The sequence below is a fragment of the Paroedura picta genome, chromosome 8, assembly GCF_049243985.1.
Source record: "Paroedura picta isolate Pp20150507F chromosome 8, Ppicta_v3.0, whole genome shotgun sequence".
In the NCBI taxonomy this organism is placed as follows: Eukaryota; Metazoa; Chordata; class Lepidosauria; order Squamata; family Gekkonidae; genus Paroedura; species Paroedura picta.
In genome coordinates, this window is record NC_135376.1 from 58,659,051 (window position 1) to 58,672,985 (window position 13,935).

At 38.5% G+C, this 13,935-nt stretch overlaps 1 protein-coding gene across 5 annotated transcripts in view; it reads left to right on the forward strand.

Annotated features, from left to right (window-relative positions):
• The window catches only part of PLEKHA1 (pleckstrin homology domain containing A1), a 46,748-nt gene that overhangs the window by 13,893 nt on the left and 18,920 nt on the right, over window positions 1–13,935 (forward strand). For all 5 annotated transcript variants that reach the window (XM_077349991.1, XM_077349992.1, XM_077349988.1 and 2 more), the window contains exons 2-5: window positions 3,222–3,382; window positions 5,152–5,208; window positions 7,643–7,688; window positions 12,221–12,318. In XM_077349991.1, the coding sequence (XP_077206106.1) occupies window positions 3,242–3,382; window positions 5,152–5,208; window positions 7,643–7,688; window positions 12,221–12,318 (342 nt within the window). In that variant the 5' untranslated portion in view covers window positions 3,222–3,241. The remainder of the gene's footprint in view (window positions 1–3,221; window positions 3,383–5,151; window positions 5,209–7,642; window positions 7,689–12,220; window positions 12,319–13,935) is intronic.

Sequence of the window (13,935 nt, forward strand, 5' to 3'; positions counted from 1 at the left end):
GAAAAAAAAAAACTCTTCAAAGGAGTAGGACTTGTATTTTTTCTTTCTTTTTCAGAACAGGCCCTTACATTTCATCTCTTCCCTGTATATACAAAAGCTTCCTTCACAGATGCTGTCATAAATACTTAATCTAGAAGTATTCTGACAACACTTCAGCTGCTTACCTGTTAGAAATCCTGCCAGATCTAATTGGGGAATATTTTTAAACCTCTTTAAGACTCGTGTATATGTGTATTTGAAATTTAGGTTTATGTGGAACAAATTTGGTTAGAGATGTATTTGACTACAGCCTTTTTCAACCTTTTGACCATGGAGATACTGCTGAAATATTTTTCAGGCTTTGAGCTCAGTTGGCCATGCTTCCGTGCTGCACCTCCCAGAAGGCAGGGGCATCTTAGGCAGCAAAGGTTAAAATGGCCAGGCTCTATCTCTTCCGGTCCCATCATTGACCACTGTGGGAGGTGGGACGGGCCAGCATTTTGAAACCCGTCACACCATGGTATCATTGAGGGGCCTTTGTGGTACCATATAATAGTTTGGCACCGTGATTGGGAAACTCGGCCATGATATCACTACAAATGTGATACCTGACTGTCAGGATTCATTCTGATCCTTACTATAGCAGTTGAAGTTTTAGATAGATGGACTGGTTCTCATGAATTGGGAAACATGTGGAAGAAATGGTCTTGGAAATAACTTACCAACCTTACCAACAATAGCCTTACCAACAATAAAACTGGTGGAGTTTTTAGATTGTGGTTGGTGGCAAGGAAAAGATATACAAGAATGTCATAGCCTCCCAGATAAGCAAGCCTAGTTAATTTGAAAGCTTAAAGGAAAGGAAGTTCAGCCATCAAGCTCATGTTCCCTAGTCCCCAAATTAAGACTAATAAAAAAGAGGCCTTCAGGTGTCACAATAAACTCAGGTTTGGAGTGATGTCTGAATGCATACTACTCAACAAACTGTTTGTTGGAAGCTAAGCTGGGAATCTAAAATGTTGTTGATTTGTTAATTAGCTTGTCATTAGATCGGAACTTTAAAAATCGGTGTCTTATCTCCCGTACATAATGATCTCCTTTAAATAAGCACAAAGCCCTTCCTACTCCAGGTGTATTCAACTGCCTAAGATACTATCTCACTGTGCTCCCATCCTGTGTGGCCTTGCCCCTGCTGATGATGACTCATCAAACAGGACTGTGTTTTAGGATTCAGCCTTCCCCACTGAGAAAACATAAAAAACTATAGGACAAAAGATCTGATTTAATTACATGCTTGTATTTTGTTTGCCAACATACACAATAGAAATTGCTCTATACAAAGCAGTTTGCTTACCATCTACAAGAATACCTTCATATTTTGAGCAAATCTTTTTGCTTTCTGTGTGTGTGTGTGTACTGCAACCACATGATTCTCTCCAACCTTTTATTTTCTATTGGAGAGAGTATAAAGATGGGTAGGGGTTCAAAGAGGGAAAAATAGTAATTCAGCAAAATTTCTAGGCAGACAGAATGCAGGAGACTGTTCTTAGGCAACACTGAAGAGGAGGGCTGCCCTAGTCTTCTGTTCCACAGGATTTCCCTACAGTTAATTGCGAATGATCCATAGCAGGGGTAGTCAACCTGTGGTCCTCCAGATGTTCATGGACTACAATTCCCACGAGCCCCTGCCAGCAAACACTGGCAGGGGCTCGTGGGAATTGTAGTCCATGGACATCTGGAGGACCACAGGTTGACTACCCCTGATCCATAGCAACTAGGGTATTCACAAAACATCCTAGGGTTCTGCTTGAAGATGAGCAGGAGGTTATTTGGGATTTATGAACAAACTAGGGTGTGTGCACTATAACAGTGGCTTAAACAAATTGCAGTTTGTGATGTCAGAACAGAAAGAAACTCTGGTTTCTTTCAAATGCATCACATTGCCAACATACCAGGTTAATCCCTGTTCTTTTGGGGAGAGTCTAAATCCCAACAAAGTATAATAAAAGGCTGTGAGAACTTACTGTTTTCTTAGAAAAGTGTGCATTCCAGAACTTAATAACTACTAACCTTTTTAGTGAAGTTATGTGAAACAATTTCTCAATAGTGCTTGAAGCATGCAGTTGTAAAATGTCTAATCAAACTTTGAAAGTGTAAAATAATATTGCTATTATGATACTCTTATGAAAAAACAGTGACATTTTCTGCACAAGGAATCTGCCTCTGGACAGCCTCTGGTTGTTGGCGAGTTTTTGAGCTCCCTCCACATGATATCATCTGCATTCTGAGGCTGTCCAGGGACTGAGTTTTGGCCAGATTTGCCTCTGGATGAGGGAAATTGCCAAAAACAGATTTGCCACTTTTTATTATGTATCCCAGAGCCTCTTGTGGCGCAGAGTGGAAAGGCAGCCGTCTGAAAGCTTTGCCCATAAGGCTGGGAGTTCAATCCCAGCAGCCGGCTCAAGGTTGACTCAGCCTTCCATCCTTCCGAGGTCGGTAAAATGAGTACCCAGCTTGCTGGGGGGTAAACGGTAATGACTGGGGAAGGCACTGGCAACCCACCCCGTATTGAGTCTGCCATGAAAACGCTAGAGGGCGTCACCCCAAGGGTCAGACATGACTCGGTGCTTGCACAGGGGATACCTTTACCTTTACCTTTATTATGTATCCCATTAGTGAACATCCGACGCAACCCTGTATGCATTTCCTGCTCTGAGTATTTTTTTAAAATTAATTTTGGGGCTCAGGGGAGAAGAAAGTTTCAGTCCATGGGGGAATCGCTGTGCTATGATTGGTGGCTTGCTGTGATTGACAAGCCAAAGAGCAGGAGGAGAAGTTTGGCTTGTTTTCCTTTGCAGCCTTGCTTGAGAGTCAGAAAGCCATGATGGGGCAGAGGGAAAATGTGTGAGGGGTCTCCTGTATGAAGGGCTGCAAACTTGAGGTTTATTTATGTATTTATTTTCATTTATATACCACCCTCCCCTGAGGCTCAGGGCGGATCACATAAAACATAGAAACAATACATAGAACTTAGTTTTCATTATGATTTTCATACAGCATAAATAATATGAACATTAAGCTGTAACATAGGTACAAGCTATAACAATACAAACCTGTCAAGAGCAGCACACATATATATGTTTGTAATATATGTTGTTTGAAAAATTCAAGCTTTAGAAAGTTGTGTTCATTAAATGAAATGCTGATAGTAGTAAAAGAAACATTTCACTTTTATTTTGCAGTGTAATGTTCAGGTTCAGAAATGCCTTATGTGGATCGTCAAAATCGCATCTGTGGTTTTCTAGATATTGAAGAAAATGAGAATAGTGGGAAGTTTCTGCGGAGATATTTTATTCTGGACACAAAAGAAGACAGCTTGGTATGGTACATGGACAATCCACAGGTAAAACACAGTTGGGGATAATAAAATTTTAATTCTTGGTAACTAAAGTGGCCTTTAAACTGCATTTTAAGTAGAGAACATTTTGTCTTTCTGACTTACATTTCTGACTTACATTTTCTGCTAGAATCACAATACAAGATGAGAATTTATTTTTAGCAGTTCAGAGAATTACCATTTGAAATTTGGATTGCTTACCCTATACATAAGAGCTTCTTGTGGCGCAGAGTGATAAGCAGCCGAAATTCTGTCTGAAAGCTCTGCCCATAAGGCTGGGAGTTCGATCCCAGCAGCTGGCTCAAGGTTGACTCAGCCTTCCATCCTTCCGAGGTCGGTAAAATGAGTACCCGGCTGGCTGCTGGGGGTAAAACGATAATGACTGGGGAAGGCACTGGCAAGGCCATCCTGTATTGAGTCTGCCATGAAAATGCTGGAGAGCATTACCCCATGACTCAGTGCTTGCACAGGGGATACCTTTACCTTTACCCTATACATATTTATTTGAAGTTCTATATTGAAATCAGTAGCTCCCAACCAAGTGATAAATTCAGTCGGCTTTGAGTCTCAATAACAAAGGTGAACTGTAAATAATAACATAAATGAAGAATAGAATTAATGGCATAGAACTTGACAGAAAATACTTTTGGTGGGACAGAGATTTTGACTCACTAACCCCAATTCTCTTTTCAAAATAACCCTCTTGACAGGAACCATATAAAGCAGCCAGTTCATTTAGTTGTGATTCACTTCTAAAAAGGATGTTTTAAAAATATTTTAATTTTTTATTGGATTTATATGACCCCTCCTCCTGGCAAGCCGGCTCAGGGCAGTTAACAACATAGTAATTAAATAATATAGTGATTAAAATGAAATTAAAAATCAGTTACACAGTCATTGGTTAAAACAGTTAAAACAAATTAAAACACCTCAGTCAATTCTACTGCTGTACCAATATCTGAAGCTATTGCCTTTAGATGGTTCTCATTTACCCCAAGCGAGGACTCATCGCAGGAGGGAGCCAACTCAGTGGTGTTACTGGTTATTAGCCCCAACCAAATACCTGGCAGAAAAGCTCCATCTTGCAGGCTCTTTGAAACTGAGCCAGCTCTTGAGGGGTCCGCAATTCTTCCAAGAGCTCATTCTATCAGGTGGGGCCAAACATACATCTCGGGGTCCAAGGATGGCCAGCCTGTTCGTATTGGCCGAGTGCAATGTCCTTTGGGGAGTATAGTAGGTCAGGCAGTCCTTCAGGTATGTGGGGCCCAGGCTGCAGATGGCCTTAAAGGTTAAAGCCGAAGTCTGGAATTCAACCATGAGCCAATGCAGGTGCTTAAGGACAGGCCTAATATGGACTTCTCCATGGTGTTCTAGTGAGAATCCAGTCAGCTGTATTTTGGACCATATGCAATTTCCTGATCAGGGACAAGTACAGGACAACATAGAGTGAGTTTTATAAGTGCTGGTTCAGTACTACAATTATTATTGTGGAAGATAAGGAACAATACTTCATTGTTTCTGGGTGCGTGGCGTATTTGGATTTAGGTATGATTTCTCAAAAAAAAAATTAAAATGCAATGACATTTCCGCAAAAGAACAAAACAAATTTGTGAGCACTGAACCACCAAACATTTTTGAAAAATTCTGTTAAAGATAGATACAAACATGTTATAAAGGGTATTCTGTCTTTTAAATTAACTGTTTTTAGAATACTTGCAAATGTAAACTGTCTCAAGGTTTTTAACTTTATAATATTCTCATGTTCTTGAATTCAGAACCTTCCTGCTGGATCCCCACCTGTTGGAGCCATTAAGCTTACCTACATTTCAAAGGTATGTGTGAGTTTCCTGGACACGAAATAGCATTCCAAAATGTGCAGTAGATTTTCATAGTATTTTGTGTAGTCTAAAGAAATCTAAAGCATGGTGCTATCATTTAACAGTGTTCTTGAGGAACACTTCTTTGTAGTTTTTGCGTATGAAATTGATAACAGTTCAGAAACAGTACAGAGCTGGGATTTTGAAATTACTGCACCAATGTGTAAACATGAAAGATTGTTTTGTAGAAATGCTCATTTAATCCAACATGTCCTGCTGAAGTTCCCCTGAAGATATTTTTGTTTAACCAATAAAGCAAAAACAAGTATGTATAGAAAAATACTAATTATTCCCTTATATGAGACCTTACATATATAATTTCATGGAAATTGACCCAAATTACACAAAGAATGTAGAAGAAAATTTTGATTGAGATTTTTTTCCATTTCCCTGTCAGTATCTTTATTTGAGTTATTGGAGTCTCCAGCCTTTCTTCGGGGAAGTAATTTATGGCTAATAGTTTTTAAGTAAAATGCCAAGGTTCAGATGTACTGAGACCATGTATTTTTACATTTGATGTTTATTTGTTCCATAATAGTCTGGCATTTTTGGAAATCTAAAGCTTTTTCTTGGGATTCATAAAGAATTTTTCTTTTCTGAACATTATTCTTAAACGCTGTATGTAGATACCACAAATAACCCACAGTTTCTTTGTAATACAAACAAACAGTGTGCTGTCTCTGACAGTCATGAGTGGAGGTACAATAAAAGACTTCTTAAGTTAGCTTCAATCTGATTTGTTGTGATAACTGAATTCAAATGCCTGAATTTGATGCTGTGGCTCTTTCCTCATGGCTTAGAGCAGGGGTATTCAAACTGCAGCCCTCCAGATGTCCATGGACTACAATTGCCATGAGCCCCTGCCAGCATTTGCTGGCAGAGGCTCATGGGAATTGTAGTCCATGGACATCTGGAGGGCCGTCGTTTGACTACCCCTGGCTTAGAGGATACAGCCCCTGCCTATGGCTCTTAGCTTGCTGGTACTCAGATTCCTGCCCATCAGTACTTGGTAACTTATTTCATCACATGGTGTTTCAGGCTTCATTAATTGATTCTCCCTGTTGACGGTCCTATTATATGTTGGCAGGGCATAGTTCGCTTCACGTATTTCATCAACTGCCCTCAGTCTCATGGAGTGTCCATGAAGGCATCCATTCCCCCTCCCCCGACACAAATGTCATCAAAATCAGACATTTGAAATGGGGAGGAGAGTGTTCCAGCATCCAGGTAGCTCTTGGTTCTGTCTTCCAGTTCTCCTAGGCTCTACTTAGCTTCATCATCACAACTTCTTGCCACCTCTGCAGTCCAGAGTAGTGTTGAGATACTCTTGACATCTGATGCGGTCCTGGCTGCATGTTGGTCAGCTGCTGTTGTGCAGAAATCAAGCCCAAAGCAGATCTGAGCTCCACATCATATTTAGCACACTGGGGTTTATGTCAGTCAGTGGGAAAGAAACACAAACAGCATCTCATTTAGGTGCCCAGATTTGGTGTTGGAAGAAATTGGTGTTTTTAAAGAGGAAGTTGTTGTAACTTCACACTAGAGAGGATTAATGGAACATGTAAGCTTGAGGGTTTAAGATTTTGTTCACAGACCATGTTGTGATTGCTTCTGACATCTAGTGGAGCCAAACTAAAAATGCAGAATTGGAAGTGATCAATTTTGATGCAGTTTTTAAAGATACAAAAATGAGAGCAAATTTTCTTTTTACTGTCATTATTTTTTATGCCATGTTGAAATACATATCTAAAGTTATTCCTATTACATTTAATTGTAGAGATGCTTATTTCTGTGGATTTTTCTTATGTTTGGGCACTAATACTGAAACAACATATTTCTGAACTCAGAAAATAAAACCATTTTGCTTCCCACAATGCAGATTATTTTTGATTTTGTATTTCTCCCCCCTATTTTCCCAATTACCAAAAACTAAGAGGAATCCTGCAGCTTGCTGCCCCATTCAATCCTGGACCCATTTATAACATTTTAAAAGCCAGTTAAAATCATCTTATGCGTTAAAACTTTATAAATACTATCTTCAAAATTTTTGTTTTATGTTTCATGTTCTTATTAAGGTAGTAAAATAACATTCAATAAAAGTATAGCACAGAGAGGAATTTGGTGGGGGAATTGCTTTTTGTTGGTTTGTTCAAAAAGATAATGTGATTCTATCCCCTCCTAACTTAAATGTTTCTCTCTTTTATAGTAGGCCTGTCAAAGCAGTGATTACTACTATTGTTTATAGAAATCTGTTAAAATAATATATGCAGTTATTCTAACAAAAGAAATTGTATTTAAGACAGTCTATGTTTTACTATATATATTAGAGCTATAGCTTATGTTTTATAAGGGATGTACATGTTATAATGAATTAACTTATTTCTGCTAGGTTAGTGATGCAACTAAGCTGAGGCCAAAGGCAGAATTCTGCTTTGGTAAGTTTTTAGAGTTTGAACAGTTACTTTTCCACTGTTTTTAAAACTATATCCAGGATATGTCTCAAACTTCCCCAATTAGGCACAAATGGATATCTGTTTAGAATATGTTTGTTTATATTTCATGTTTCCTTCCTTGTATAAAGAGATTCATGCCTTTTACAGATGAAATATTTGGTACTGCCTTAAAATCATGATCTTAAAGTAAGATCTGATGTCAGCCATTGGAACTTTTAAAAAAGTCTGAGTAGCTGGTTTAATACACAAACACACACACACATACTAAATTAACATAGTAAGTTTCAATGCTGCAAAATAGTTTTTAGCTGACTGTGGCAATGTGAGAGAGATTATGAGCATCTGTGTTCTCTTTGAAAAATCACTGGTGCTTTACTCCAGATCATTATCTGTAGCAGGGGTCTGCAACCTGAGGCGCGCAGGCTGCTTGTGCCCCCCCCCCCAACCTCTTTCTGTGCAGCCCTCCAACCTGCTTGTCTGCTGCTATCACTATCAGGGCATTTTCCCTAAGACCCATAATGTTCTTCCTGCCTCAATAGGTACCATCTACTGCTGTTCATCCTGTCCCTTTTTTGCAAAAAAGACAATAGCAACATTGTTTGTTTTGGTCACCATGGTTCCTTCTGTCAGCCCCCTCTTGTTCTTATCCTCCATAATAGCATTTTGGCCATTCTAGGTGCTTTGCTGGCTAGCATAGCTCAGGTATCCATACCACTCAGCTTTTAAACTCTCCATGAATTACCATGTCAAAGCTACATATGTATATAAGGAAGGTAAAGTCTCTGTGTGGATGGGTTCATGAGATGTCAGGTCTGCTTTTGCAAAAAAAAAAAAAAAAAAAAAAAAGCAGGAAAAGGACAGTAAAAGTCCTGGGATTTTTTTGGGGGGAAAAAGGATACAAAGTGTTTAGAGGCTCCACTCATCAAAGCAAGTGGCTTCCAGAGTTAATGGTGAGGTTGCTGCTGCAAGTAAAAGCATTCTTCCTTTCTTAACAAGAGCTGGTTATTTTGACTTCTGGCCTTGCTTGCTTCTGCCTCTCCTCCCTTCTTGACTCCAGATAGGAGTTTTCTTAAACATCTGTGATTGCAGGATCCAGTGAGTGGCCCCGTCCCCTTTTCACATCTTCCTCCAGCCAAGTTCCCCTCCCTCTGGCTGCCATTTTACTTCTCATGATTGAGGCTTGGCTTGGCTTGAGGTACGTGCACCCTGCATATAATTTGAGGCCAATTTAATGGAATAATCTCAGTTCCAGGTGGACGGTTGCCCTCATTCACTCTGTCTAATTGCCTTTTTTGGAGGGCTCCCAATTTTTAATGGTTTAAAATTAAAACATATTAGCAGGTGTATATTTAAACTTCAAGGGACTGTGTTTATTAAGAAATAAATCTCATAGCATTCAGTGTACTTAGGATTGCAACTCTACTATCTGGTTGGCCAGATTCACAATCCTTTTTTTTTAATTGTTCATAACCTGTGTATATAGCCCAGTGCTTCTGAGAACTGTTGTGGATAGGGGGGACAGGGGTCTCTACTCTTCTTTGCCATGGTCAAATTGAAAATCCCCAGCTAATAGCAGCTAGAGTGGAGAGGATTTAATAAGAAAGGGAGGAGTTAGGCCCCTAAAATTATACGACTTGTATTTTGATTTATTCAAGGATAACATTGAAACTCTGCAACTGCTGCTCTGCTAGAAACCCTGTAAGATGTCTCCAAAAGGAAATTGTTTCAAAGAAACAAAAATTGCAGATGAATACCGTGTCTTTAATGACAATTAGACTACTTCTTAGTTTTAAACAAGGAAAAAGCAGTTTGCCTGATACGTCGTGAAACTTTCTATTAAAGGAGTACAATATTAAAGCGGACTTTGAATCCTGTCACAAGAGCTATTCCATGTATCAGGGTGTGAGTGAACAAGATAAACTCTCTTAAAACATCAATGTTTTTGCAGCAAAATAGTTTTAGAAAGCATTTTGAAGAGAACCTGTCTACTGTGAGGGCCAGCTGTCATGTTGCTAAATGTATTGCTGAGAGTGGTAGGCCACTCTCTGATGGTGAATTTGTTAAAAGTGCATGGTTAAAGTAGTGGAGGAAATGTGCCATGAGAAAGTATCCTGTGTTAGTTGTGTCAGTTTATCTGCATATACAATCACCAGGCATGTTGAAGAACTAGAAGAAGAGCTGCATATATCACTGATTGTTGAGGCAAAAAGGGTTGCTTTTTTTCCCCTTTAGCATTAGATGAGAGCAATGACATTATAGACACTGCTCAACTACTAATTTTTATCAGGGGTATAGATTCCAACTTCAGAATTACAGAAGAGTTGTATGCACTGCAGAGTTTGAAAGGCACCACATCTGCAGAAAACATTCTTGAAGGTGTATAAATCAGTAGAAAATCTTGGTCTGAGTTGGGATAAGTTAAAAAGCATCACAACTGATGGTGCAAACAATATAGTGGGAAGTAAAACTGATGTAATCGCAAAAATCAATGAAGGGATATTGAAATTAAATGGTACTCTTCCCATGCAATTTCACTGCATCATCCATGTCTAATTGTTCATTGCAGTATACTTTCTGAATTGAATTGATATTTCGGAGGGGGGGACTCATTGCAGTATACTTTCTGAATTGAATTGATATTTCGGAGGGGGGGACTCAATGTAGATCCTACTATATTTTTTTAATATTCTTCTGGAGTGGTCATAGACAACTTTGTGCTGTGTCGTTACCATCTATTACAAGCAATGTATATGAAGCTGCTTTAAATAGCATTAATATTACTAATTATATGCTGCTGTTGGACATGGATGCTGTAATTCATATACATAGCATCCGTATCCAACAATACCATAGCTAATTATGCCTCTGTTTTCAAGAATTTAAAGTGATAAAAAGGGTGTGTGTGGGAGTTTGCACATGTGGATATTGAAGTTCCTAACTATAGGGTATCAGCTGACAGGTTTACACAGAATGTAACATCCTGTCAATACTGAATATGCAAACATTTGATCAGATTTCATTTTTAAATATTGGGGTTATGAATATCCTGTGAGGCTCTCTAGATTTGAGTACAAATGCCCATTGTTGCAACCTAATTTGCAAAGTTGTTGAGTTTCTGTTTGATACTTTATTAGGTAAAATTATGTAGAGGTATGTAGACTGTTTAAGTTCCAAGGCTTTGGCTATGATGATTTTTAAGGCAAACTGGAATAACCTGTGAATGTTTGAACTCCTGGGATATTTGATGTGTTGGTGAATGGTTCCATACAGAGGAATTGAAAAATGTGTTAGGATTACAGAAATCAGTCATTTTTCTGTGTCTTTGAAACCACTTCCCTCAGAGTAAGTTACCAGTGTTTAAATTGGCCTTGTACTTTGAGTTGGTTTTTATTAAAGAGGTGCAAAAAAAGTGTTTATGCTAGGCTATGAATGTATTTGAACCCTGTTCAACGTAGCATCAAAGGACCACCAAATGGTGGTTCTTACAGTGTACGTCAGATCTCTTTTGAAGGGAGCTGTGGACAACTGTTTATCTTGTGGTCATTGCTTGTAGTCTTACAGCAAAGCTCCTACAGCTGTGGGTTCCTAAAGTTTGTGGCTACAAGTTGATCAGTTTTCATGTCAAAGTTTGCTGGGATTTGTGATCAGTTAGATAAGTACAATAAAAATCACTACATGTATCATTGTGCTACTGAAACCAGCTTCATATACATTGCTTGTAATAGATGGTAACGACACAGCACAAAATTGTCTATGACCACTCTAGAAGAAGATAGACGCTAATTTACATCCGCTTAGTACAATTTTTGTGAGCACATTGGTTGAACTCTTTGCTTTTCCTGGACTTAATTACATACATAGGATGTGAGGTGCTATAGTACTGACTAAATAAATCCACATGATTACAGAAAATAGTTGGTCACAGACACATTCTGTAGAAGCAAAAGAAATGTGCTTTGTTTGTTCATGTCACATTATAGGCACACCTTTTTGCCTGCTGGTATTCTCTTCTGTTGCTACAGGATTCAAACACTGATTAAGTGTAATTCAGCCATGGTATACCTAGTGCTGTGAATGATAAATAGCAGTTGTTAAAAGTCTGTAGGAACTGGGACAAAGAACTTCATGTTTCTAGAATAAAGCCATTATTTTTGAATTCTTCATTTAGTGGGCAGGTCAGTTTCATTTTTACAGCAAAACTTAAAAAAAATTAATGCAGGCATTTGGGTTAGTACTAGCTTGGAAAATTGGAAAAGTGATACTTAGTGTCATTCCCCCCACTTCATTTTTCACAGTACAACTGAGCTATGTGTACATACTGTCTCCCTTTAGAACTTTAAAACTAAACTTTTAGAGAGAAGATAATTTTATGCTCTGTGCATCATTATGCTTGTAAATTTTGAGATGAGAACAAGTTTTGATAGATGTCTAACTAGGAAATGCTATTCATAAATGTAAAGAAAAAACATATTTTAGTTAATGCTGTGCATTGTTTCTTTTACTGCTGTTATCAGTCATGAATGCAGGAATGAGAAAATACTTTCTACAAGCCAATGATCAACAAGACTTAGTTGAATGGATAAATGTCCTAAACAAAGCTACCAAAATTACAGTAAGTAATTTTTTAAAATGTTAGCATCATTCCACACTAACGTTTAGAGAACTACTATGAGTTTTTAATTGATCAAAGTTTGAGTCCAGTGGCACCTTTAAGAAAACAAAGTTTTATTCTGGTTTTAAGTTTTCATGTGCACACACATACTTCTTCAAACACATTGAAACAGAAGTCACCACCTATTACATATAGATTGATAGGGTGTTGCCAGGAATGGCTATTTAGAGTCTAATTAGAGGTTTTTAACTGGGCAGTTACATTTTAGAAAGATGTGGCCTTGAATCTGACAAAATATTTCTGTCTTTATACAACATGCCTGACATGAGGAATGATTTGAGGGAATAGCAGGAGGGGAAGGGTAAAGAAGTGATGCTCCACAGATGGAAATCCCTTTCATCCGTGGGAATTACCAGGGGCTCCAAGCTGGTATGTTACAATAACATTTTCAAATATATTTTGGTGCCCTTGTTGTTTATGTTCAGGCATATCATGCTGGGCTTTGGATCATCCAAAAGCTTTCAAAAAGACTTGTGCTGCTTCTGACTGTACTGAAGCTTCGGGTTGTGATGTCTCCTTTCCCCAAGTCCTCTAACATTCATGGAGGAATGAGAGGAGGGGTGAAGAGAGAGTCAATGGTGGCCACTAATTATTGCTAGCTTGAAAGCCAAGCTATAATGCATGGGTGTTATGAATTTGAAAATGTGTAATTCATGTTTTATATAAGAGACTTCTAAATGAATGGAGGTTTCGTTGCCACAAAAAGCACCAATGGCTCTTCCGCTCTTGGGATGCTTCCGCTGTATTATCTAATACGTATTATCTTGCTTGCAATATAAGGCAATAATAAGAAAGGTGAAAGAAGGGAATTATGGGTAGTAGCTAAACGTTTCAGGTGTTGTATGGGAAGGAATTGAAAAAGTATCTGAAGTAATTTCCCCTAATGAAGCTAAACACAAAACATGTAGGAGTTAATCAACCATTAAAGATTCTTTCCTTTTGCACCATTTGTTTCTTTCTCTTTGTTTTGCCTTCGTGTGGCCCCCATTTTTTTTCCCAGTCTTGGAATCAAAAGGTAATAGAGAAAAACAGACTCCTGATTTGTGTGTGTGTGTTTTGTTTTTGTAGAGAGCCTCAATTTTAGAGGTAAAAGGATGAAATAAGTTTTAGGGCTAGAGTTTATTTATTAGTTCCATAATTCAGATGAAAAATTGATGAAGTTTTGGCTAAAACGTGTAACTTCATAAAAAATAGACTGCTTTCCAAAGTGTTGCAACTAATATTATACAGGTTTTTAAAAGTTCTGTACCAGGCTTTCTCAACCAGGGTTTCATGAAACCCTTGGGTTTCTTGACCACCCTGGAAGGTTTCCTGCATAAGTGGGAGTTTTTATATATTTTTAAAATTTGTTAAACATCTCTTGGGTGATATGACCATATATGGTCATGTTGACATTCCCCCAATGGTCAATGATGAGCCTGGGGGGGGGGGCGGGAAGGGGAAGGCCCCCAGGTGGGCATGTACACAGCTATACTTCTCAACCATATTCTACATGATCATTCCACTTCTGGGGTTTCTAACAGCTTGTAAAATGCTTCAGGGGTTTCTTATCGGTAT